Below are 27,149 nucleotides of genomic sequence, written 5' to 3'. Positions count from 1 at the left end.
AATAAGAAAACACAGGCGGTTACAAGAGAGAGAGAATGGAGTAGGACTCACTGATTCTAGTGCCTTCCTTCACAAGAACCCACATGTCCAATTTCCATTTTTTTTAATTAAATTTTTTAGATTTTTATTTTCTATATAATTTTTATTTGAGCCACCTTTGAAGGCCCACAAGGGCTAGAGACATGTTTGCTGGGACAGTATGTTAAGCAAGCACCACACAATTAATATTTTTTCTTCAAAATGAAATGAAATATGATTTCAAGTTAGAGAGAGTGGCAAAGCAAGCCAAAGACATTTAATCAATAATCAACCAGGTTTCTTCATAGAGAAGTAGTAAAGAAAAAAAAAGAAAGAGATAGAGACAGAGACAAAGACACAAGCCCATGAAAGATAAAAGGAAAAAAGGGTGCTACTTGCTATGAGTTAGAGGATATATCATCATATCTGAGACAAAGACTTGACCCTCTTATTGAGGCAACTTACAAATACAAACTTAGATATTAGATATCATCACCTATAGTATAGGAGAGAGGTAAACACATAGATATATATAAGTTTAGACCATATATAAATATGTACCACTTTTTTTCTTTTTACATATTTATTGATACTAGAATGATGCTAAATATTATTTCAGGGAAGAAGAGAATGGAGTAAGGAAGCTAAAAGAGTTGTTGCATGCATGGGGAGCCAGAGAATAATAGGAGGAGGACTTGGTTTATCTGAGGCAGGGCCTTCAACTCACCACCATCACCATGTCCCTTCTTATGGTGTTCTTCATGGAATTAATACTGCTAATCCATCAACCTTAATGTAATTAAAGTTCTCCCTTATGCTATAATATGATCTGATGTTAATTAGAAATAATTAGTTTAATAATAATGTTTTTGTTTGATAGTAATGAAGGACATGCTTTTAACTTTGGAGAGTTGGAAGAGGCAATAGTGCTGCAAGGAGTAAAGGCAAGAAATGATGAAGGCAAAGCACGTAATGTTTTCCCCTTTCTGTGTTTTGTTTTTTGTGACGTTAGATAATAAGCATAAGAAGGAGGAGAAGAAGAATTCAAGAAGGTTTGAATGTGTCAAAAAGAAAAGAAATAATGATAATAATGCAGAGTTATTGGGGAGAGAAGCTAAGAGAGAAAGAGAAGAAAAGAGAGAAAAGAGTGTTACCATTTCCAATACCATAATGATTCTGAGGCAATAGGCTATGATGGCGTGGGCTTACAATCTTAGAAAGGCTCACCCTCCTTGCATGATTTTCTTTCTTTCTTTATTTTTTCTACTGACTCCATAACTGCTGCAAAAGGAGGAGGATTAGGTTCCTCATTTCTCATCTCTTTTTCTATGATATTATTTATTTTGGTATAGGCTTCAATAGTCCTTTATGGTTTGGTGATCCTCTCAGATTTTACTTTTGTGATTCTTGCAGCTTTATTCACAACAGCACCCAGACCTGCAGCTACACTAGAAATGTTCCCTTCATGGCCAATCAGATTTCACCAAACCTCAAGGGTACTAGTACTACTCTCATCTTTGACCATTCAAAATTATTAATATAAAGTTTCTTATGCTTACAAGTAACAAGTTCAAACAATAATAATATTAATATTAATCATGTTGGGTTTGAATCATGCTCATCAAAATTAAATCTTTGCAATTAGGGAGGTTCAAAATCAGGAGGAGAAAGCACTGATTCAGCACTTTCAACAAAAACTGAGCCACCCTTCGAAGCAGAATCTCCAATGAGTAAAAAGGCAACAACACCTTCTTCTTTAGATCATCAGCACCAGCTTCAACATGATCATCATGATGCCTCAAGAATAGTAGGCCCTTCTTCATCACCACAGAATCAATCACAAGCCAAATCACCTCATGAAAAGGTAGCTTATTAGCTTACTCTGATCTTCACAAAACCAACACTGTTTCTCAACTGTTTAATCTCTCAGTTTCACTCTTTTCCATATCCCAAAATCTCAGGGAAAGTTCAAACTTGATGCAATTATTACTGTTCCACATCAGTCCCTCTCTCTCTCTCTTATCTTCACATAGAACAGCACAGATCCCAACATGTATCGGAAAATCAAAAGAACTCAGAGTTTTCCTGATTCCTGAAGGATTTTCTGATGAATATATTCTGACATGAAATATGATGGAGAAAGAGAGAGAGAAATAGAGAGGGATGGATGTGTACAAAGTACTGACAAACAAACAAACAAACAAAGGGAGAATCTTTTCAGTACTTATCAAGTATCAAAGTTTTCTCATTTTAAACCCGGTGTCCTACCAAGTTTACTATCCTCTTCTTCTTCTCATTCTTCTTCTTCTTCTTCTTCTCCTACTCAAGTTCTAAGCCACAAAAAACAATGGCTGAAAATGATCCCTTTTGCTACCCTTATCATATTGATTATTGCATGCCTCAAGAGAAATGGTCTAAGGGACTTGATCAGCATTCAGAAACTCTTCCTAGAAATTCTGTGAGAAAATATAATCATATTTGTCTTTTCTTTTTCATTTCGGATTGAAAAAAATTGTAGCACCCTTTAATAGCTTAGCTACCTAAACATGTTCTAAACTTGTATTCATTTCCCTCCCTCTTTTATACCAAGAAGCTTCTGCTATGGAAACATTTTTGTTCTGATTTTCTAGTCCCAAATTCTACACTGATTGTTTTTAGCAAAAATAAATTTTTGTTTCAAATAAGTTTTTTTTCTTGTTTATTCTGCAATAATCAATCTGTTTCAAATAACTTTTTTCTCCCCTTGAGTTGCAGAGGAAGGGAGCTGGTTCCACATCAGAGAAACCACTTGATGCAAAGGTGTTTGAATATGAAAGCATAGATTATTATTTTTCCATAGACCTTTTTTTGTATCTATATCTCCTTCTCTATTATATTTTATAATATAGTTTCTGCATTATTGAAGCTATGTTAACTTCTTTTACATTTATATTTTTTTCTATATTATTTTTCTTATCAGACATTGAGACGTTTGGCTCAAAACAGAGAGGCAGCAAGAAAAAGCCGTCTAAGGAAAAAGGTTTGTTCTATTATTATATGGTTGCACAAATTCAAAAATAGTTGTTAAGAGATAAGATTAAAGCATAGCATATATTGTAAAATGGTGACAAAAAATGATTGGATGTTAATAAAAATGAATAATAAGTGCATTTTTCTTGCTGTCTATGTTGCAGGCTTATGTGCAGCAATTAGAGTCAAGTAGATTAAAGCTTACACAACTTGAACAAGACCTTCAAAGGGCTCGTTCTCAGGTTCTAAACTCATATATTAAAATATATTTTCATCAATTATTATGTTATACTATATAAATTATAAAGTTCTCTTTTTGTATATGTGTGTTTTCACTATTTGAGCTCTTCAATTTAATAGGGACTATTCATGGATTGTGGTGGTGTTGGAGGCAATCTAAGCTCTGGTGAGTTTTTACCAATTCTTATTTCTTTGAAAAAAAATAATGTTGAAGTGCAGTTTCATGTTATAATAATTTTTTAAAATGGGAATTCATAAATAAGTAGCTGAAACTTTGGTTTGTAGTATTCTTTTTACACTTGAAGCTATTACTCAGTGCTGACACATAGGAATAAGAAACTATGGTTGCTGTGTGAATCCTTATTTACTTGTAATATATATCTTTTTTCTTTTCTTGTGAAGTATAAATTCTTGGAATACCAAATAAAAAGTCAAATTTTGATATTGAAAGCTAATTTTTTAAGAGAAGTCTCTTGAGTTTGACCAACACCTATGGCTAATTCTGTTTGAATCTGAATTATATAATGACAGACTAAACTACATGATAGAAACAATCGTGGGCCAGAATTTATAGATTAGATCATGCATATAATATATATATATATATATATATATATATATATATATATTTGATGAACTGTAAGACCTTTTCTTAACATATATGATATATGTAAAGTCTACTTTATATACTTTAGCTTTTCACAGAATCATTCCATTAAGATACTGTGCTCTTTATATGATACTTTTTATTAGGCTTTTGAGAAGAAAATTAAAAAAAGTTAACCAACAAATAAAAATGAGAAAAAGTAAACACATTATCTCTGAAATTTAAACTGATAAAATTAAATAACACAATATTTTGGTTGATTATATAAATAATTTTCTCACGATGTTAAGTCTATTAAAATTAAATTAAATTTCTTGTATGTAGTATATCATACAACGAATCCATTATTATTTATTTAATGAGAAGGAATAAAAATGGTGGTGGTGGGTCAATTTCAGTGGTAGCCACATTGCACCAGTCACCAAATCAACCAAACATTTTAATACTTATAATATACACATATAGCTACATTATTATTAAATAATAATTAATAAAAACCAATCCAAATTTGAACCGGCACTAAATATAATAATAATAATGAATGAATGAATGAATTAGGGTTAATAATGTAAGATGTGGTTATTGGACGCATATGCATGCAGGAGGTGCGATGTTTGACCTGGAATACGGAAGGTGGTTGGAGGAAGAGCAGCGGCTGATGGGGGAGCTCCGGAACGGGGTGCAGGCGGCGGTGTCGGAGGGGGAAATGAGAGGGATAGTGGATGGATATTTGTCCCATTACGATGAGCTGTTCAGGCTGAAGAGTGTGGCAGCGAAATCAGATGTTTTCCATCTCATCAATGGCATGTGGACCTCCCAAGCTGAACGCTGCTTCCTCTGGATCGGTGGTTTCAAGCCCTCCGACCTCATCACGGTTAATATAGCATTTCAATTAAGCTAGCTAGGGTTCAAATTGGGATTAATGTTGAGATTAACTGCTTACTGTTTGTAAACAGATGTTGATACAACAGTTGGAGCCACTGGCGGAGCAACAGATAATGGGAATGTATGGCCTGCGCCATTCCTCACAGCAAGCGGAGGACGCTCTCTCTCAAGGCCTTGACCAGCTCCAGCAGTCTCTCGTCGACACCATCGCCGGCGGCCCCATTGTCGACGGCGTCCAACAGATGGTTGTTGCCATGGGCAAGCTTGCCAATCTTGAAGGCTTTGTTCGCCAGGTAATTAAACAATTTAATTACAAGTAATAGCACAATTTATTATTTTTAAATCATTAATGTTTAAGAGTTAAAAATCTAAAATATTTAGTTAAAAAAATATTAATAAAAAATAATCATAATTTGTCTTATTTAATTTTTAGTAATAATTTATAACTATTAATAAATACTAAATAAGATGTTTTTCTCTCTAATATTATCAGTTAAAAATATATTATATTATTAAATTAAAAAAATTAAATGTATATCTAAAAATAATAAATTTTGATAACTATTGATTATTGATTATTTTTCGTTTATTAATTTATCTTTTACTACTAGATTTGGTGAAGTGAAGCCTCAGGTGACATATGTTTTTGTCGCCATTTTTAGTTTGACTAATGATTTTCAAAACAAGATTTGAATGCATACGTGACTTCTAATATGAGGTTACAAATGTTAATTGGTTGATAAACTCTATAGTTGTTGATGAAATTGGATGCCAAAGGGTCCGGGAACGGGTTTTTATATCTTTAATTTCTCTTCTATTTGACTTTTCGACAATTAAGACAATTATTATGGCACTTTTGATAGAGATAGAGTATATTAAGTGAGAAAGTTTTTATGATAAATATACAAATTTTTAATGAATTTGTTAAAATATAAAAATTAAACTAGATGACTCGTAAATAGAAATCGAATTTCTACCATATAATTTCATAAGATTTTTTTCGGATATTTTTTTATTCCTACTTAAATTTTATATAGTGTGACATTAGATTTTACAAAATCATTTGAGAATATCATTTTCCAGTAACAGATGATAACATCAGTTGATACGTAACTTTCTAATCCATTATTTTGTATTTTTTTTTTCTGCTCATTCATTGGCTCCGTGCACATTTTGCGCCGCAAATTTGTGTCCCTTATCCCTACCACCTATTACTACATAGCTAACATTTCTCCATCATTTCATCATCTTGATTTTGCTTGAGAATATGATTGATTTCCTTTTCTCTTTTTTTGTTTTTTGTTCTTCTTCATTTTTCTTAATAATGACACACAGTAGGTGTTGCTTTCTTTTGTTTTTCTTCTTAGTGTAAATTGGTAACGAGCTTGACAAATTGCCTTCACTACTAGGGTTTATGATTATCCATTGGGATGTATACTTATTACGCTTAGCTTCTAATATAACATCTTAATTAAAATGTATCACTCGGGAGTTGGTTTCAGAAAGTGATGGGGCTAGATAAATATCCATAATCATTAATCTCATCATAAACAAACCCTAGGTAGAATATATATTATTTTATTCCATGACTAGTAACCGTCCAATGCAAGTTTATATAATAGCCAAGACAATCTTAGCGGTTTTCAACCGCTTTGAAACCATGTGCAATTATATCTTAATTCTACTAATAATATTATCGAATAAGACGAATATTTTCTATGTCTAGAACATACCTATTTTAATTTCTAGCTACACAATTAACTTTTTCTTTTAAACATGATTTATTTGTGTGTGCAAGGCTGATAATTTGAGGCAGCAAACACTTCATCAATTATGTCGGTTACTAACAGTTCGTCAAGCAGCACGGTGTTTTATTGTCATTGGAGAATATTATGGACGCCTTCGCGCCCTTAGTTCTCTTTGGACATCAAGACCACGAGAGTATGTTATCGATTCTTTTCTTATAAACTCACCGTACAGTTAATTTCATGTGAAATTGATAGTTGAGAATGGTTAAATAGTAATTTAGTCAAACATGTTAACTACTAATAATTTCATATAAAGACAAGTGTAAGTGAGTCTTCACCATTTATCTTATTCGTTTCATTTCTAAATAGGACGTTGATGAGCGATGATAACTCATGCCAAACAACCACTGACTTGCAAATGGTGCATCCTTCTCATCATCAGAATCACTTCCCCAGCTTCTAATGGATCCATGCATGGCCTAAAAGCTGCTGTTAATTACAAGTGGGGTATTTCCTTTTAGGGCTGCTTTAGAATGAACGTGTCATCATCATCATCATCATCTACTAGAAGAGAATATATCTATATATAATATAAATATTTATTTATTTTTCTCTCTTTCAATCTTCTCTTCTGCGCCCATGCGTGCATTTGTGTCTTTATATTTTAATTTTAATGTAAATGTAAATCGAGTTTATTTATTTTATGTGAAAGATGAGGGAGCAACTTTAGTAGCTACATAGAATTAGAGTGAAAAAAAAAAGTTCATGAAAATGAAAAGGTGCTTTAATTTGAGGTCATATACATAAAGTGGATCCATTAAAAAGTATTATTGATCCTATCTCATATCCATAGCTAGTTGCTTCCTTTTTCTTCTAACTTTTAGTATTAATTAAATATATGAAATATATTATTATTATTATTATGTGCTATATATGTATGTATCACCCATATCTTATTTAATGGCTTTTCAAACACTCGGAAGGATGGCACAAATTGGGGGAAGAAAATAGATAGAGAAGGTTGTTGCATTTGCATGGAAAAGTAGTGGCTGTGATTGCAAGTGGTGGATCAATATATAGTATTCTATATTTCTATAATGCATAGGAGACAATGGGAAAGAAAAAGAGGATTGTCTTATTGTGGTGGCTACTATGTATAATTTGGGTGCCTCTGTAGCCTAAAAACCTAAAAAGAACACTCTTCTTGTTTTTTCTTCCTTCAATAATTAATTGAAGTCGTTATATATGAGTCTTGTTTAAATACTTAGCTTTTGTATTGTGTGTTTAGTAAAAAAAAAACTTCAATTATACATAATCCTAAAAATGATGTTGTTAGCAATGTTCAAATATACACGTCCTCTCATACAAGGATTTGCATGAGTTTTTGCAAAATTTTTTTTTTTTTGGTTATTGGCCTTATGATTCTTTTTTTTTAAAGTCAACAAATATCAAATTCTAGACCTTTAGGTTATAATGCTATGAAATTCTATCATGAAAAAATGTATTATTTTAATCAATTATATTAGGAGAATATTAAAATTAGCTACTAAAATTAATTACTAGTAGATGAGTTAAATAATACATATATTTATATATAAATACATAGTAACTAATTTTAATAGTTGATTTAATATACAGAAATTTAATTTATGAATTTTTTTTTAAAGAAAAAGAGAGAAAAAAATGGAACTAGTAGATGAGTTAAATAATACATATATTTATATATAAAATACATAGTAACTAATTTTAATAGTTGATTTAATATACAGAAATTTAATTTATGAATTTTTTTTTAAAGAAAAAGAGAGAAAAAAATGGATGAAAGAAAGAAAGAAAAGGAAGAGGGAATGAATTTTGGTTGTATGCCTACGTTTGCGGGTGTTGAAAATGTAAATGTTCAGTTGATATTTTTGTTTGTATTTGTTGAATATGAAGAGTTGAAGACACAAGGGTGTGTGTATTTTGTTACAGATGCATGCATCACTAATTAATGCCACGTAAATAGGGGGAGGTATCAGATATTTAATTAAAAAAAACAAAAAACTAGTTAGTATTATTGTTTTATAAAATGTATGCATGGTATGATTCTGATTTCTAGAATTATTTCTCAAATTAATACCATCTTGCATTGCGGACAAAAATGTAGCAAAGTTGAGACATTACATGGTAGATATATATAGAGATTCTCAACTAGTAAGTATGCTAATTAATTTTACGTGCAAATAACATACATAGGTTACGTGATCATGAATATGAATATCTAGTACTGTAGTCACACATGCATGGATTTGAGAAACAAATGAAGTTGAACGAAATTATGTCGATTCATCTTATTAAATCGTCAAACCAAAACGTAAAAGCATCACACATCACCTATGTACGTGCGTGCTGCCTAAAGAAGCAAGAAAACTAAATGAATTTATTACTATAGGTCGAAAAATTGAAGCATTAGCTCAACGACTTTATTAATACCTTTTATATTTATTATTTAAATAAAGGAATAGTTTTATCTCTTTTGTCTTTATACAATTTTAAATATTATCAAAATTAATTTTAAATAATAATTACTTATATGGACAAAACACACTTTAATTTAGAGTGTTATTGCACTATATTGTTACACGGCTGGGATTCTATTATATTGTTTATTATTAACCACGTCACATTGAATTTGCTGGTAGCCACATATTCAATCATTTAAGAATTTCCAGTGAAGGTCCACTTTAGTGTATTAGGAAGTTGGGTGACATTGCATGCCCTAAAACTTAATTAAATTATTGGTAAATATTATATCTTTTCTTTAATTTAATCTCCTTACCTTGCAATGTTAGTTATCCAATCGTAATAATTTATTCAATTCCAAAGGAGAGTTGCCAGGTTACTTTTATGGATATGATACTTAAATCGGTACGTAATGAAAGAGATAAATAATTATTATTTATTTGAGTTTCTACTATATTGATATACAAATAAATATTGCATGTAGTAGCTTCTTTCTTCGTTGATAAATAATAAAAAAATTGTATTAAATATTAGCTAAAAAATATTTGACAATCTTTGAAGAATCAATCCCTGAAAAAAAGAAGAATAATTATGTATCTATAAGACTAAGTTTGGCTTTTGTGGCCATGTATCATGCATGATTATTAATTACTTTAGGATCCATTATGAACTATAGAAATAAAATAATAGGGAGATAGCGATATATGTCATTGTCGGCGTGCTTATTTAATTAACCGTCCAATTTGATATTGCATGCTACTAACAACTTGATTTATTTTTCTACGTCCAATTTAGCTCAAGTTACATAAGGGCGTCTAGATTAGGTATGTGTTAATCTAATCAAATCTAATCCACTATCGCCTATATATTCTTCTAATTCTCAATAAAATAAAGAAACTTACTTATTTGTTGCTCTAATATTTTCCGTTCAAAATTCTCTCTCACTTTATGTAAAATTTTATGAATATATTTTCATATGAAAATAATAATTTAGATGATAATGCATATTAAATAAATTAATCACATATATTAAATAATTTAACAGTTTTTAACTCAATATTTTTATACAAAAATATTTTTACGTGAATAATCATCTAATAAATTTCCTAAATTTTTGTTCAGACTGACCATATCATACAATGCACGTACTAAAGAGGGTTACGTTTTTTGGTCATTTTTTTGGACGTGAACTTTTTGGTCTTATACCAGAGAGATGGTTTTTCTTTGGGCTCAGGTCTTGTTCTACCTGTATATATTTTGGGCTTTTAATCTAAAATGAAATGGATCAACTATGTGGCCTTGTGGACCCAATAGAAAATAGAGGAAAACTGTGACAAAAAAAAAAAGAGAAAGTAGACGGCATAGTTACAATAAAGAAACTCCGATCCGCTACCAATTAATTATTGGACGAACTAATCATTGGCCTGTCATACCGTGAGAAAAAAATTACAATGACCCAAAAGAAAATAATTTTTATTTTTATTTTCTTACAAAAACGGGGTAATATGGAGGATCTTTGGTTCATCCAATTTCTTTTTCTTTTCCCCTTCAAATCTATGTTGATTTATGTTCTAATAAGTAAATAGAAGCCATGTTGCATGTAAATGTATTAATTCACCTTAAAATTGTGGGTTAAACACTACTTAAACTCAATTAAAATGTTAAGAACTAGCCAAAGAATTATTTTTTATTCCAAATGTACAAGTCAAGAAGAGAGGATAATAAGATCTTAGCAGACTCTTTAGATATATATCTTAGAAGATACAGAGCACACACAGAGACACCTTATTTTATTCTCATTAAATTTTAAAGGTTCCTGTTGACATGTTCACCAAGCTGCACTAATAGTCCTTCTTATTTCCCTCAATTTTTCTGTCCTCTTTTGTGGCTTTGTTGTGTGCTTCCTCTGTGAAATCTGTTTCAATAAAATAAAAAGCACAAATTACAAAGTTATGTTCATAAATCATAACCCTGCAATGTATCAAACATAACTCATTATATTTGGAATAACACTCACTACCTCTTGTTTCCTCTTGAGCTCTGCTTCATCCTATTGCACATTCAAAATAACACAACAATATAATAAGCATAAGAAAACATAATTCATAATTAATTACACTGATGTCCCTGAGGTTTGGTAAAATTCAGCATAGCCCCATTCTATTTGTCTAAATGAAATTAATCTCCCCTACTTCTTTTAAGGGAAGTTAGTGCTAAGTTTATACTTTATAGGTTGTGTTCAGTGTTATATTGCTACTTAAATGTATAATTTTAGAAATAGAATAGACTTAGGTTGAATTTTACCAAACATCAGAGAGATTAGTGTAATTTGCTCCCAAAAAAAAAAATCAAAAGTAATTTAAGAACAGAACTCTCCCACAAATTGAGTACCAGAATTTGTTTTAGATTCTCATTCTCTTCCTTTAGCACATTCAGCTCTGCTTCTAGCTCAACCGTATATGCCTGCATTACAAGACTTTGACATAAGGGAAAGAAAAATAACATCACAAGATATCGTTTTATCTCAAAAACATGTTCAAAAGTTAGTGGCTTTTTAATGTAGCCATGAGTTTATGACTTGCCATTATAGTTCCATGTACCTAGTGTAACAAATCTTAGTTTTTTGCTAAATGTGAAGCAATGAAGCATAACTCAAAGTGGTTACTTGACTAATAAGCATACAGTGTAACTACAAAACCTGTCTTCTCGCCCGTGATCTTGCGGCAGATTCTCGATTCTTCAACATTCTGCGCTGCCTTCGCTCTACCACCACTTCTGGAGGACCATCAATTACCCTCTTCCTGCTGCTGCCCACGCTCGAGTCCAGAAGCCTTGTGGAGCTATTATTATTCTGTAACAAAATTGGATATGTTCCAAGTCCATTGTTATTAGTCCCATGGTTCCCAAGATTTTGTTGGCTAGGGAATCCTACCCCCATAGGAGACCTCACTGCATAACTTGGATCCATTGGTCTATTACTACTTGCAATGTTGCTAACATGATTCTGAAATACTAAAGGCATTATTGTTGTAGTAGCAACTCTTGATTTTGATGTCAATTTTGATTCTTGTACAACACCAGCTTTAATTAGAAAATCCTCCAATGTCATTTCCCCTAGTGTTTGTTGCTTTCTAAGTGCCTCATTCATTCCAATGTTGTTAGATTCATCCCTTTGTTGTGGTTCTTGGTCTTTGTGGATCTCAGACCAAACTTCCTCCACAGTTTTCTTGCAAATTGGAGATGGGATGACACAGAATGAACCTTGTTGTTGTTGTTCTGTTTTTGTTACAGCACTTTTCATGATGTGTTGAGAAGCTTGTTCATCATGAAGGGTTTGATTTGTGTTGTTGTTGTTGTTGTCCTCAGAGCTCCAAATGCTGGCTAAGAATTCATCCATGCTCATGGATCCAAAGCTCTTACCACTCTTGCATTGGATCTCATCAAGTGTGAGTGAGAGGATTGAGTTCTGCTTGCTCACTGGTTCTGCTGCTTCTGATTGTAACAATTCTTGTGTAAGGGTTTCATGAGAAATGGTTTTTGTTCCAGAAACTGCCATTGTTGTTTGTTGCATCAACAGGCCAATAATCAAACCCCCTATTGGCCTGTTCAACTCTCAGATCCAGAAAAGCTGATGAAGAATTAAAGAGACATTCAGCATTCCACTTAACTAAATCAACAAAATTAAAGTGATTTAATAAAATATTAAAATCATATATATGATACAATTGATATAAGCAGTTGCATGCAACATGCAAAGACACATCTGAATGTGTTGCAATCAGAAGAATGAGATTGTGTCAAAAGCAAGTAACATAACTCACATATCATCATGGATTTGAAAGAGTAAGATTAAAAGTAAAGTAAAGGAAGGAAAAGGAAGAGATGTATGCATGTGTAAAATAAGATAAAGAATACCTGAATATGAAAGAAGAGCATGCAAGAGAGAATGTGATGAATTCTAGAGAGAGGAAAGGAATGTAGTTAGGGAATTGAAGAATAGAATACAAGAAAAGGGGGTAACACTGCGCATATATACACTTAAGAGACTTCAACTGCCATTGGCGACATCAATGCATATGTATGTATGTATGTATGTATGTATGTATGTATGTAACGCTTGGGCAATGGGGTTGTTTGACAAGTTAATTCGGTTATTTCAGCAGTTTGGACCACTGCTTTAATTCCTTTGTGATCAAATAATTATTCTTTTAATTTCTTAATTTTTTTCACATACATTACATAGTTACAAAGACTATTAATTAGGTCAGAGAAAGAAGTTAAAATATAGAAATCTCTAATCAGTTTCTTCATACTTACCAGTTTCTGATTTTTAAAATTATATCTACTTCCTATATTTTTAATTTGAATAAATATATGGAATCAATTTTAATTAATTAATAGGTGCATTCTATGATGTAGAAATAAAATTGTTTTTACATGTGTAGAAGGACATGTGTCAATGCATTAGTAGTTAACGCTAATGGTTCTTAGATGGAGAAGAATTAATTAAAGTATACAATCATAGTTGTAAAAACCAGACCGGACCGGCCGGTTCGACCGAAAAACTGGTGAACCGGACCATGTATCGGTCCGATTTGGTATATTGACCGCTTAAGGAAATGAACCGGTCAAAACCGGTACGAACCGATCAAACCGGTCAAAAACGACACGAACCAGAACCGAACCAGTCCAGTCAATGGCCAACTTGCATGCCGATGACGTCACGCTCACGTCAGCATGCGGGTTGTTAAATTTGGAAAAATACATTTACAGTAAAACCGGACCGGACCGACCGGTTCGACCGAAAAACCGGTGAACCGGACCATGTACTGGTCCGGTTTGGTATATTGACCGCTTAAAGAAATGAACCGGTCAAAACCGATATGAACCGATCAAACCGGTCAAAACCGACACGGACCAGAACCGAACTGGTCCAGTCAACGGCCAACTTGCGTGCCGATGAAAAATACATTTACAGTAAAAACCGGACCGGATCGACCGGTGCGACCGAAAAACCGGTGAACCGGACCATGTATCGGTCCGGTTTGGTATATTGACCGCTTAAAGAAATGAACCGGTCAAAACCGGTATGAACCGATCAAAACCGACACGGACCAGAACCGAACCGGTCCAGTCAACGGCCAACTCACGCTCACGTCAGCATGCGGGTTGTTAAATTTGGAAAAATACATTTGCAAGGAGTAAGAATTGAACTTGGGTCTTTTGAATTGAAAACCAAGTTGACAACCACTGCACTACCTATTTCTTTAGTATTTCTAATGCTTTTTGTAATATATATTTCAATTTTTTATAACTAATACATATATATATGTATACATGGAAATACTTAACTCAATATTTTTTAAATTAATTATTTTTTAATTGACGTACAAATTAATTAATTTTAAAATAAAAAATAATAATGAATATAAAAATAAAATAAAAATTATTTATTCAGAGAAAAAAATTAGTTTATATAATTATTTAATTATACAAAAATATTTAGACCTTGAAATTATTCTTTGGATATAATTCATAGATTGTTATTCTTATTGTGTCTAATTAAGATACTATATAGTAGTATGAACTAATTATATGTCTATTTTTGTATTAATTATTTATAGAATTCGACTTAATTGTTCTTAAAATGTTAGTAAAAATATGTATTTTTCAAAATTTAATTTTAGGTTTTTGACTATTTTTATTTTTTATTTACATAGTACCGAGTCAACCGGTTCAACCAGTAAACCACCGGTTAAACCAATGACCCAGTGACCCAATAATTTGACCGGTTCGGTTCTGACAACTATGTATACAATTGTTGATTCTTAGGACCCACAAAAAGAAAGAGAGTGTGTGACAATATATGTATGACATAGAAACAACTTATTAGGTTTTTTATTTTAATAAATTAAATAAATATTTTATTTATTAAAATAAATAATTTTAAAAATTATTACCATGCAGACGAGATATATGTATTAGGTTTTTTTATTTTAATAAATTGAATAAATATTTTATTTATTAAAATAAATAATTTTAAAAATTATTACCATGTAAACAAGATATATGTATTGTAAATATAAAAATATATTTTATAAAAATAATAAAAAATATTAATAATTTGAATTAGACCAAACTCTTAAAATAGAACATTTCAAATAATATGGAAGGTGAACGATCTTAACCGTACTACTTCCATCTACTATCAATTCAAATAATGACAAGGTGGGATTCGAACCCCCAACACTTGCTTAAGCAAACTAGTGAGCTAACCACTGGACCAAGTTCATTAATTAGTTAGTTAAAACCGCCTATTTCTTCGGTTATTTTGAAACTGTACATCTTTTCTATTATTTTTTTGGTGATTCATCTTTTCTATTATTTGAAACTGTACATCTTTTCTATTATTTGAAACTGCTTATCTTTCTTATTATTTGAAATATTCTATTTTTAAGAGTTTGATTTAATTTAAATTATTAATATTTTTTATTATTTTCAAAAATTATATTTTTATATTTACAAATACACATATCTTGTTTACATTATAAACGAGATAATTTTTTATGTATCTCATTTACAGTAAGGAGATATATGAAAATTGAAAAAATACACATATCTCGATAGTCGATACGGGTAAAATTATCTCGTTTACGGTATAAACAAGATAAGAGATTAGAATTAAGACCATTATTTATTAACAATAAATCAAATAATATGTGAGAATTTTTTGTTATAATAAATTAAATAAATATTTTATTTTCTGAAATAAATAATTTTAAAAATTATTAGAAAAATATGTCAGCATCTCTTATCTTGTTTATACCGTAAACGAGATAATTTTACCTGTATCGACTATCGTGATATGCATATTTTTCAATTTTCATATATCTCCTTACTATAAACGAAATACATAAAAAATTATCTCGTTTATAGTGTAAACGAGATATGTGTATTTGTAAATATAAAAATATAATTTTTGAAAATAATAAAAAATATTAATAATTTAAATTAAATCAAACTCTTAAAAATAGAATATTTCAAATAATAAGAAAGATACGCAGTTTCAAATAATAGAAAAGATGAGCAGTTTCAAAATAACAGAAGAAATAGGCAGTTTTAACTAACTAATTAATGAATTTGGTCTAGTGGTTAGCTCACTAATTTGCTTAAGCAAGTGTTGGGGATTCAAATCCCGCCTTGTTATTATTTGAATTGATTTAGTGTAAATTCTAATAAAAAATGTCAGTAGATGGAAGTAGTACGGTTAAGATCGTCCACCTTCCATATTATTTGAAATGTTTTAGTTTTAAGAGTTTGGTCTAATTCAAATTATTAATATTTTTTATTATTTTTATAAAATATATATTTATATTTACAAATACATATATCTCGTCTATATGGTAATAATTTTAAGTTATTTCTATGTCATAAATACACTGTCACACACTCTCTTTTTGTGGGTCCAAAAAATCAATAATTGTGTACTTTGATTAATTTTTCTCCATCCAAGAGCCATCATCATAAACTACTAATACATTGACACATGTCTTTTTATACATGTAGAAACAATTTCATTTCTACATCATAGAATGCACCTAATTAATATTAGCCCATTTTTTCTCTTATTATAAAATTACATTTTCAACTTTTATTTCTTTAAAGGTTTAAGATTTAAGGATAGAATTTAGAATTTAGGATATAGGATATGTAACTTTACCTTTCTTTCTACAGAAATCTAAAAAATAGATCATGTTTTGGAGAAGAACATCTCAGGCTGATGGAGAGTTCTATTCCTTTTGTTTCCAAACGTTTATAATCCAAAAATTCTAGGTAAGTTTAAGGCCATCTTTTTCATGTATTCTTCCTTTCTTTCTAACAAGTTACACACTTAGTCAAAAACAGAACACTTTCACATGCATGATTCCAAAAAATGATGGCTAAGTATAATTTAGTAATTGACATATAAGGCACCTTCTATTTCTATTTTTCATCCAACAAATCACAAACATAATTTACACAATTGACATAATTTTCCCAAAGGAAGAAAAAATGTAAACAATAAACAGATAATGAAAATGTAAAAAGCAATCCAAAATAAATATTTTCATGGAGAACTCTCTATATCTACCATTTTTGAATAAAAAAGTAAAAAACTAATCCTTTGGAGTATGAAGAGGTAGGGTTAAATGATCCCTACAAGTAGGATCCTCCTCTGTGGAGCAAGAACCTTTGTCCTCAACCCCATTGAGTGCAAATAATGCTGACTTATTAGGCCTATATGCAATGTATTCTTGTCCAAGTAAGAGTGCCCTTAATATGGCCTCACATAATCCCCTATAGTACACAATTAAATGTCCACCATCTGGAACTTCATGATAATGTATCCATGGAAGCTTCCCTGACACAAACCTCTGAAGTTGAGATGGCACAACCTTGTCTTCATATCCCTGCCATATGTGAACTGAAGAACTTGTGCTATGAGGGAATGGATTCATGAGCTTTAAAGGGTCAAATTCCCATTTTCCAAAAGCAACCCTCCAATCATGCCTAAGTGTGTCAAATACAACTTGTTCCCTTAAGCTGTCCTGTAACAAGCAACATAACAGAAAAGGAATTTAAGTGTTTCAGCTTATGCCTACTTCAATGTATACAAAGATGACAAACAAAATAAGCGACAACTCTACCTAAACCAAAATCTCTAATGAGACACCAAAGTGATGACAATCAAAGTTGAAACATATGTAATGTTGAATAATCTTAGATATACAGGATACCAACTTCATAAGTAGTATACCTTGGTAAGCATTGGGAAGCCAGGGAGTGTTTTTAGAATATCAATATCACTCTTGTTGAAGAAAGCTGGGTTCTTTTCAATGACAGCAGCTGAAGGCAGCCACTTTTGAGTTACCCACCAATGCAATAGCCTAGGACAATAGCTTGCAAGCCACCTAGCCCATTGCACAAGTTTCCTTCTATAATCCTCTCTTATTAGACTCTTGGGAAGTGAAGGCCACTTGTAATTGATCACTGGTGCTATCAGTGCCAACCCTGCAAGCCTGCACAAAATTAATTGGTCCTTTGCTTAAACTATGCATACTGATATACAATACACACACACAATCTCCCTCTTATCAAACAAATCCTAATAGACTATTTTGTCTTGCAATCTATATATCCATATGGAAGGTTGTAATTCTGTACCTGTGGGGCAAGTACTGAAGGCAACTCCATGTAGCATATGAACCCATTGAGACTCCAATGACATAGAACTGTGGCCCTAACTCTAACTGATCAGCAAGTTCTTGAATGTCAAGTGCTTCACTTTTGAGCGAGCGTTTGGGATTTGGATCACTTTCTCCATACCCAGCTCGGTCATATTGCAGCAGATATATGCCTAGTTCATCTATTAGTTCCTGTATATATGTATATATACACGTTGAGTTTTCAGTCATCTAACCTTATTCAGCATATGAATATCTTAATTGTATAGTACTACTATTCTGTTTAAGTTGAAAGGGAATGAGTAATTGTACTTGGGGTGCGAGAAAGTTCATCTCTTTGGAGCTTCCAAAACCATGGACAATGATGATCTTGTACTTTGCCACATCCTTAGAAACCCCTCTCTCAAGATAAGCCAGGTGCCTCCCATCTCTGAGTTTAATTCTTGGTGAAATCATAACAAGATCATCTTGGTTTGGAGAAACAACCTTAGTCCCCTGAAACAAAAAAAAAAAAAAAACAACATATATAATATTGAAACCATTAAGAATGAACAAATCTTATCAGTGTTTACCTGACAGAAACCTCTGCAGAGTTGTTTTGTCTGAGATTGTGATGGTTTTTTATCACTGAACAATAGTTTAAGGTGATGTCCGAATCTTTTCATCTGTTCTTGATGACTTAGTAGATCCAAGCTATGCTTTTTATTTCTGTGTGCACATCAAATATGAATGGAATGAAAACTGAATTTGGTTCATTTGGTTTGTTTAAATCAGAGAGGTTTTGAGGTACTTGATTTGACTTTCTCAAGTTCTTTCCTTTGCTTCTGGGGGATATCCTTTACAAAGGTTCCATTAAGGAAGCATCTTTTTTTCTTTTATTTTTTCAAAAGAAAAATATCTTCTAGTAATATCACTTGAACTTATCTCCTTAATCCTTAGAACTGCTTTATTGAAATGTAGAAATTTACAAGTCTAACATATTTCATGGGTTTGTTTTGTTGAAATTAGATATATTTTCTTACTGGAGGTGATCTCTGTTGACTTAGTTCACTAGGATGATTAATTTTTATTTTTACTTTTACTTTTTTGCATTTTAATATAACCGTACACCATAAATTTAGATGTTAGTAAATTCCTGATGAAATTAGAACAACAATGGCAAGTTGTATTGATGATTGATGGTTAAAGAAAAAAAAAATGAATACTAAAGCTCATAATGCTGGATTGCTGGCTCCTGAAATTGTGCATATTTCGATTTAAGACCACACTATCACATACAGAGTGGCAAAGTGCAATTAGAGACTAGAGAGTGATAGCACTTTCCATTTAATAATAATAATAATAATAATAATTCTATCATTGCCAATGAATTATCGCTCAAATGACATAAGAAGTCACGGATTTAAATTTTTCTATTTTCGGTAAAATAATAATAATAATAATAATAATTCTATGTTTGGGTAGGTCGTATAAAGTATAAACATAGCAGAAGATGAATGTTTGTGTGGTGAGGGTTGCGGGAGTTTATACCAAGATATTTTAAGAATATTCTTTTATATATTTAGCTGGATGCATGTCACCGTCACTTTTATTGTTTTCTGGCTTCTTTCTTTATTTTGATTAATCCTGCAAGTTTTGATTTAATAATTAATATGATATTACCTACACTAATACAACATTGCTTGCAATTCGTAATTGCTTCTTGCGGAGAATTTAATTTTAATAAAATGTTAGTTTTTTACTAGAGGATGCTCATAAAGATGCAGAAAACGTTTTTTTTAAGATATTTTTTAATAATTATAATTTAACACATATAATCACTTAAAGTATGTTATTTTTGTTAAAATTAGGTTAAATAAATTAATTTGATTAAAAAATAATAAATTAAATTTTAAATTCATCTAAATTAATATTATTTTTATAAAAAATGACTACAATATTCCTATTATATAAAATGACTAAAATATTTTTATTATATATATTAATTTTAAAAATTCTAAATTCTAACTCTTTTCTTTTCTATTGTTATAGGGTTAGAATTTAAACTTTTCAATATATATATATATATATATATATATATATATATAATAAAAATATTTTAGTTGTGTTTTATAATAAAAATATTATAATAATTTTTTATTAAAAATATTAATTTATATTGATTTAAAATTTAATTTATTAATTTTTTTACTAAAATAATTTATTCAGTCTAATTTTAATAAAAATAATATAATTTAATTAATTATATGTATTAAATTTTATTTTTTAAAAATATCTTTAAAAAAAATATTTTTGATATTTTTATTTAAATGACTCTCTTTTTACTATTTACTAATTCAAGTGTAGTGTGTTACCCCACTATAAAAGTGCGTCTGACACAATATTTAATTATTTTAGAACACAGACACGGATTGGGGGAGTAAATTTTCCTTAAAATAATAACGTGGATATATATAGACAAATTTTGATGTGATTATTTTGTGGCAGGAATCAAATATAGAACATTCTTTTTCCCAGATAGGAGAGATGGAGATGGAGTTACGTATGTTATGCTGCTGTGTTAAATTCTTCCTAATCTCATTAATTACGTACAAGATACACTAATGGAAAAATAGTTAGCCCCGCTATGAATACCCACGCAGTGATAAACAAGTCAATCATATATATAAGGAAAAATTAGCCTATTATTCAAGCAATGTTTTTTGGTTAACACATATAGCATTATTACATTGTTATTTATTTATTTTGTAAATCAAATTTGTCTCTAAAAAATTATTTATTTTTTAAATTGATCTTTAAAATATTTTTAATCAATTTCATCTTTTAAAAATTTTAAGTTAATAACGTTAGTTTTTCCGTTATTTTTTTTGTTGATAGTGTCAAAATTTACTAATATAACATGTTAAGTGATACTATAACATACGTCTAAAAATTTTAGTTAAATATTAACATAATAAATTTATAAAATTAGATCAAATCAAAACTTAATTAAAAAAAGAATTTGAGGCATTAAAATTCCTCAATTTGATGTTGATTTGATCTAATTTCATAAATTGATCATATTAATAATCAATTAAAATTACTAAATATGTTGTGATGTCACATAATATACTATATTAGCAAACTCTAACGTGGTTAGTAATCAAAGTGACAGAAGGACTTAACATGAATAACTTAAAATCTTTAAAGACGAATTTGATTTAAAAAAATATTAAAAACCAATTTAAAAAATAAATAATTTTTTAGAGGCTAATTAGATTATTTAGAGTTTATTTATTACATCAAGCATGTTCTATTTGGTCTAATTAATTAGCCAAATCAATAATTAATTAATTTTTGGTTGTTCTCCAAGCAAAAGTTCTCTGAAAATAGCTTCACACAAGTACTTTTCATGAATGATGAAATGTCCACCATCCGGAACTTCATGGTACCTTATCCAAGGTAGTTGCCTTGCAAGGAACCTTTGTAGCTCAAATGGAACAAGCTTGTCTTCATGACCCTGCCATAGATACACATAAGAAGCCTCATCATTTTGTGGGAATGGATTTTGAAGCTCCATAGGATCAAATTCCCAGTCTCCAAAATGCACCATCATATCTCGATACAAAGATTCATATTCACCTTGCTGCCGTATCTTATGCTGCAACATCAATTGATTCACTATATTATTGAGTTTTATTTATGTAAATATAACAAATTAAACTCTATGAAAGTAGGTAGCAATGGAAATTGCACCTGATTGGGCATAGGTACTTGTGACATTTGCTGCATAGTTTTCAGGTCTCGTTTGTTAAGAAGTATAGGGTGTCTCTCAGATATAGAATCACGAGGGAAGAACTTCTGGGTCATTCAACAATAAAGCACGAATCCAGGGGCATAGTGGGCAATCCGCAGTTTCCATTGGTCCCTTTTAAGTTGCTTCTCAAATTTCCGCTTCACCAATTTTGGAGGAAAATAAGACCACCAGAAATTTATCACTGGAACTACTAGTGATACACCAGCTAGCCTGCACCAACCATCACTGCTATCAAGCATCAACTGATTTTCAGAAAATAGACCTCTACAAATTTTGAGTTGAAATTATAGAGTTATAGGTTCTTGAAACTAAAAGTATTTTTGAGATAAAATTATAGATTTATAGGTCTTTAAAATTAAAAGTACTAATCACTTTTTAGTTTTTACAAAATAGACTTCTAAAAGATTTTGAGATGAAACTATAAAGTTGTAGTCTTGTAGGTCCTTAAAATTAAAAATACTTTTGATAAAATTATAGATTTATAATTTTTTAGAATTAGAAAATCAATTATTTTTCATAAAATAGGCCTCTAACAAATTTTGAGATGAAATTATAGAGTTATACGTCCTTAAAATTAAAAGTATTAATAAGTCTAGAAAATATATCAAGTAAATCGTCGAATTTATAAATCTAGATCTTTTTATTTTTTTTTATTTTTTATAAATCAATAAAAGTAACCTGCACCAACCATCAATGCTATCAAGTATCAACTACTCTTCAGAAAATAGACCTCTAAACATTTTGAAATGAAGTTATAGTGTTATAGGTCATTAAAAATTAAAAGTATTTTTGAGATTATAGAGTTATAGGTATTTAAAATTAAAAGTATTAATTATTTTTCACAAAATAAGCTTCTAAAAAATGTTGAGATGAAATTATAGAGTTATAAGTCCTTAAAATTAAAAGTACTTTTGGGATGAAATTATAAAATTATAATTTCTTAGAATTAGAAATATCAATTATTTTTCACAAAATAGATCTCTAAAAATTTGAGATAAAATTAATCAAATTATAGAATTATAGATCCTTAAAATTAAAAGTACTTTTGAGATGAAATTATAGAATTATAATTCCTTAAAATTAGAAATATCAATTATTTTCATAAAATAGGCCTCTAAAAAATTTGAGATGAAATTATAGGGTTATACGTCTTTAAGATTAAAAGTATTAATAAATCTAAAAAATATATCAAGTAAGTCGACTTTATAAATCTAGAGATTTAATTGATTATTTTTAGGTAAAGACTCGTATCCAGTTATTTTATTTGTTTTAATAAATCCATAAGAGTAGTTCTTGATTATTTAAAGAGTGGTAGAAAGACAAATATTCAAAACCATAATAATGCACCCAAACTAAAACTCTAACCAAAAGACCTAACTGCCTAAGCAACACCTACATATCTAAAACACCAACACCAAAAAACCATAACCCCTCCAATATAAAGACAACCTAGAATACTGCATTTAAGTTTATGTCGCACTAAATATAATCAGACAAAAAGCACAGCCCTAATCACCATAGAAGCCAATCTAAGAATCAGTTATATCTTGGGGGTGTTATTATCCGGGAACAAAGATTTTGGTCTCATAGAAAACAACATAAACAGACATAACCAACGCCTAACTAACAGGAGAGAACTCTAAAACAACTTTTACCATACGCAATAATTCTCCATTTCTCAAGCAGTTAATCATTCTCCACAGTTGATACCATATGCAGATATTTTCAGTATGAAATTAGTAACTGAAAATGATTAAATGATTTTATATGTTTTATTAAATTATCATCTAATAATTATTAATTATTAATTTTATAACAAGATAATAACATGCAAATTTTCACCATTCACTTATCTCAAAGATCTAATCTATTATAAAATTTTTCAAGAACTTATTTGTGAATATTTACGGTGAAATTAATTAGCATGCCTGTGGGGTATGTATTTGAGACAGGCCCAGACAGGGTATGTTCCAATGGACATCCCAATAAGATAGAATTTAGAACACAGGTGCAACTGATCAGCAAGTTCTTGAATATCAAATGCTTCACTCTTCACATTGCGCTTTGGATTTGGATCACTTTCTCCATACCCTGCTCTATCATATGTCACAATGTACAAACCCAGCTCTGCCATCACTTCCTGCATGTATGTCACTCTCATTATATGCAATCATTTTTCAAATTAAATATCCTTGGAGAGGCAAATGGAGTTCTTACTTGAGAAAGAGGCAAATAGATATCCTTGGAGCTGTCATAGCCATGGACAAGAATGACCTTGTATGTAGCATTTTCTCTCAGGACCCCCCTCTCGCTATAAGCCAAGTGTCTACCATCTCTCAGCTTAATTCTTGGTGAAGAAATAACAGGAGGACCCTTTGGTGGAGGAGGCATTATTCTTTTATATGCATAAATTACAACACTCACTAACACCATACATGCTGCTATTCCCAGCATAATGGAATGGACTAGCTAGAATCAAAGAAAGAATGAATTGAGGATGTTTTATTAAATCTACTCAATGGTATCTTATTTGCGTGTGAATGATAGTTTTAGACCTGAAGAACTTTATAAAGCATAATTTGGTGGGGGTTGAGATTGAGACTAAAGATTCAGCAAAGCATTAGATAGGTTGGCTTGAACATTAGGTGATGACTGTTTAGTTATGTATAAAGCAAGGACTACATCCATCTAACAGTCTTCTGTCTTTTCTTCTGATTGTTTGGAGTGTGGAATCATTTGCTCCTTTGTCTCTAAGTATTCCTGTTCCAATAGTTTCACAGGTTAAGGACTAATTCGTCCTGCTGGCCAATGAGTTGTTGCATGTATAAAGCGGAGGTTCGAACTTCCGACACTTACTTAAGCAGACGAGAGAGCTGACCACTCGACCAACCCAAGTTAGTTTAGTGGCTGATTTATGATTATATAGTTATATTATATTAAATATTTTTGGTCATTTTGGACCTATTTTGGAGCGACAGGGCTGTCTTTTGTTGGGCCCATTTTTTGTTAGGCCCACTATACCGAAATGTTATTAAAAATTGTAAGTGTTGTTGAAGTGCTAGGTTGAAGTGGCAGGTGTAATGACTGCAAAGCCCAAAAAAATAAATAAATAAAAAGAAATTTCAGTTAATTATGCTTCCATGTTCTTTACCTCGTTACAATTTTTATCTCCTCTGAAAGAGAAAAGGCCTCTTTCTCTAAGATACTTCCGTACCGTAAGTTGTAATTAATATATATGAATGGAGGAAACTTATCCTAAAAAATTTCCAATTGTACTATGTTGGCATATTATTGATATAATACCAAAAATAATGATGTAGTAGAACTAATAAGTAATAAATAATAAGCCAAACCCTTAGCCCTAGATATGATTCTTGAACTAGCTAGGTGGCCCCCACTAGCTACTATAATAGTCCACATACTATACCAACCTTAAAAGTGAGGGAACCTCCAACAAGAAAAGGCACATTTCTAAAAGGAAAAAAATTTATTATTCATTATTATGTTATCATTGATTTTTTAATAGATTTTTTTTTGTCAGTCCAATTCTAGATACACAATATATATTCGCACACTTTTCACATACTTACCAATTTTTTTCTTCGGTCGAGACCTTTGAAATAGAAAGGGGACGGAATGTCGTGTGAGATATGGCTCATTGGCTAATTTTTTAATAGACTTAAAGAGAATATATACAATAACAATAATGTTAGAAAATTAAGAGGGGTCCAGCCAAAAACCTGCCAGCTCTTCTTGGACTTAGACTCTAAAATTCATTTCACTTCAACAACATCCAAAAATTCACCCTAATCAACCCCTATTCTCTCTTTTTACGGTTTTACCGCAGCAAAATTTGAAAACCATTCACGGCTGCGCTAGAGTTCCAGGTTCATCGAGTAAACTTTTTCTCCGCCTTCATTGGACGCCGCGCCGTCATCCAACACGTGCGGGCAACAGTCGATCTCCGTAGACCATTCCAGAACGCCGCATTAATCGGAGCTTTCCCACCCTTGGCCGTGGCGACGTTGTTCCACCCAGGTGCGATCAACAAGGTGTTTCTCCTTCTTACCGAGGACGCGCCACTGCTGTTGCATGTCAGTGTTGGCAGTGCTGTTGATGCCTCTCTGCTCTATTTCGTCGAACATAGTAGGACATCCACTGCTCTAACTTCAAAACCTCCCTTCACATAACTAATTAGTAAGTATTTAATAGTTGGTTTTCATTGATGGAGGGTTTAAGTACCGTGGATGATACTTGCTGATGGTGGTGCGAAGTTTTTTTTTTTTTTTACTAAAGGTTAAATAACTGGTGTGGCTTTTGATCAACTAGGTACTTTTGAATACAATGGTACAACACCCACTTTTTCTAAGTATGAATACAACTACTTAGTTTGGAATATTGTTGTAGTTGTATTAAGCTGAGTGAACTCATAAATTACTAAATTTCTTTATAGAATTGTTGTACAACGGCATTAATCTGCACCTGCCAGAGGGCCACCTCAATAATTCTTCAGTCTATATATATAATATGTGTTAGTTGGTTCAACAAATTGACTTAATTTTTATATATGAATATATAGATAATCTTAACCACAAGTAATCCAATGATAAGTAGACAATCCAAATAAACAATTGCCAACAAATGAAACAAGAGGAATCTTAATTCGATAGAGAAACTAATCAAATTGATGATTATGAGGTTTTAGCCCAGTTATTCAAATTTCTTGTTTTGTTGCTTCAAGGTCTTAGATTTTTAGATTTTGGAATTTTGGGTCTTTGATGTTTTTGTCCTTGGGTCTTATTAGGACAGTTCTCTGTGTTTTTTTCTTTTTGGGGGAAGTTAGAAATAATAAAATTATTTTTTTTTATGATTTTAATTTTGAATCTTGATTTTAAATTGTGCCTAGGTTGAAAAATTCCTTGGATTGTTATGGTTGAATGGCATGAAAAGTGGACTTTATAGTGTATCATGTTCGGATGTTGTTCTGTTTTTGCGTGTTTCTCTAAATCATATTGAGGGGTTTAAATTGTTAAAACCAAGGGAAACCTTTTTAATTGTTGGAAGTAAAGAATGCTAACAATTCTTATTAGCCTCTTCACTATTTGAGTCCGGATACCTAA

At 30.9% G+C, this 27,149-nt stretch overlaps 3 protein-coding genes and 1 pseudogene across 3 annotated transcripts; 1 reads left to right on the top strand and 3 right to left on the bottom strand.

The window, feature by feature from the left end:
- The first annotated feature begins 650 nt into the window (after positions 1-650).
- LOC130944729 (transcription factor TGA9) lies at positions 651-7,334 on the top strand. The gene is made up of 12 exons (XM_057873219.1): positions 651-813; positions 899-987; positions 1,432-1,514; positions 1,664-1,882; positions 2,773-2,817; positions 2,978-3,037; positions 3,192-3,269; positions 3,388-3,433; positions 4,477-4,748; positions 4,831-5,052; positions 6,558-6,700; positions 6,877-7,334. Exons 1-12 carry the CDS (start codon positions 683-685, stop codon positions 6,968-6,970), a joined length of 1,482 nt encoding a protein of 493 aa, XP_057729202.1. The 5' UTR covers positions 651-682; the 3' UTR covers positions 6,971-7,334.
- A 3,503-nt stretch (positions 7,335-10,837) lies between these two features.
- Positions 10,838-12,565, bottom strand: LOC130945781 (ABSCISIC ACID-INSENSITIVE 5-like protein 1). The gene is made up of 4 exons (XM_057874483.1): positions 11,708-12,565; positions 11,401-11,472; positions 11,030-11,059; positions 10,838-10,924 (listed from the first exon to the last, which is right to left on the bottom strand). The coding sequence occupies exons 1-4, from the start codon at positions 12,563-12,565 to the stop codon at positions 10,838-10,840; spliced, it is 1,047 nt and encodes a 348-aa protein (XP_057730466.1).
- A 4,394-nt stretch (positions 12,566-16,959) lies between these two features.
- On the bottom strand, positions 16,960-19,170 carry LOC130946440 (uncharacterized). The gene is made up of 5 exons (XM_057875192.1): positions 18,806-19,170; positions 18,546-18,728; positions 18,214-18,425; positions 17,807-18,068; positions 16,960-17,597 (listed from the first exon to the last, which is right to left on the bottom strand). Exons 1-5 carry the CDS (start codon positions 18,896-18,898, stop codon positions 17,166-17,168), a joined length of 1,182 nt encoding a protein of 393 aa, XP_057731175.1. The 5' UTR covers positions 18,899-19,170; the 3' UTR covers positions 16,960-17,165.
- A 2,388-nt stretch (positions 19,171-21,558) lies between these two features.
- On the bottom strand, positions 21,559-26,174 carry LOC130945780 (uncharacterized; annotated as a pseudogene).
- Positions 26,175-27,149: the final 975 nt, after the last annotated feature.

This window comes from Arachis stenosperma, chromosome 8, assembly GCF_014773155.1.
Source record: "Arachis stenosperma cultivar V10309 chromosome 8, arast.V10309.gnm1.PFL2, whole genome shotgun sequence".
NCBI lineage: Eukaryota > Viridiplantae > Streptophyta > Magnoliopsida > Fabales > Fabaceae > Arachis > Arachis stenosperma.
This window is presented reverse-complemented; position numbering and strand designations above follow the sequence as displayed.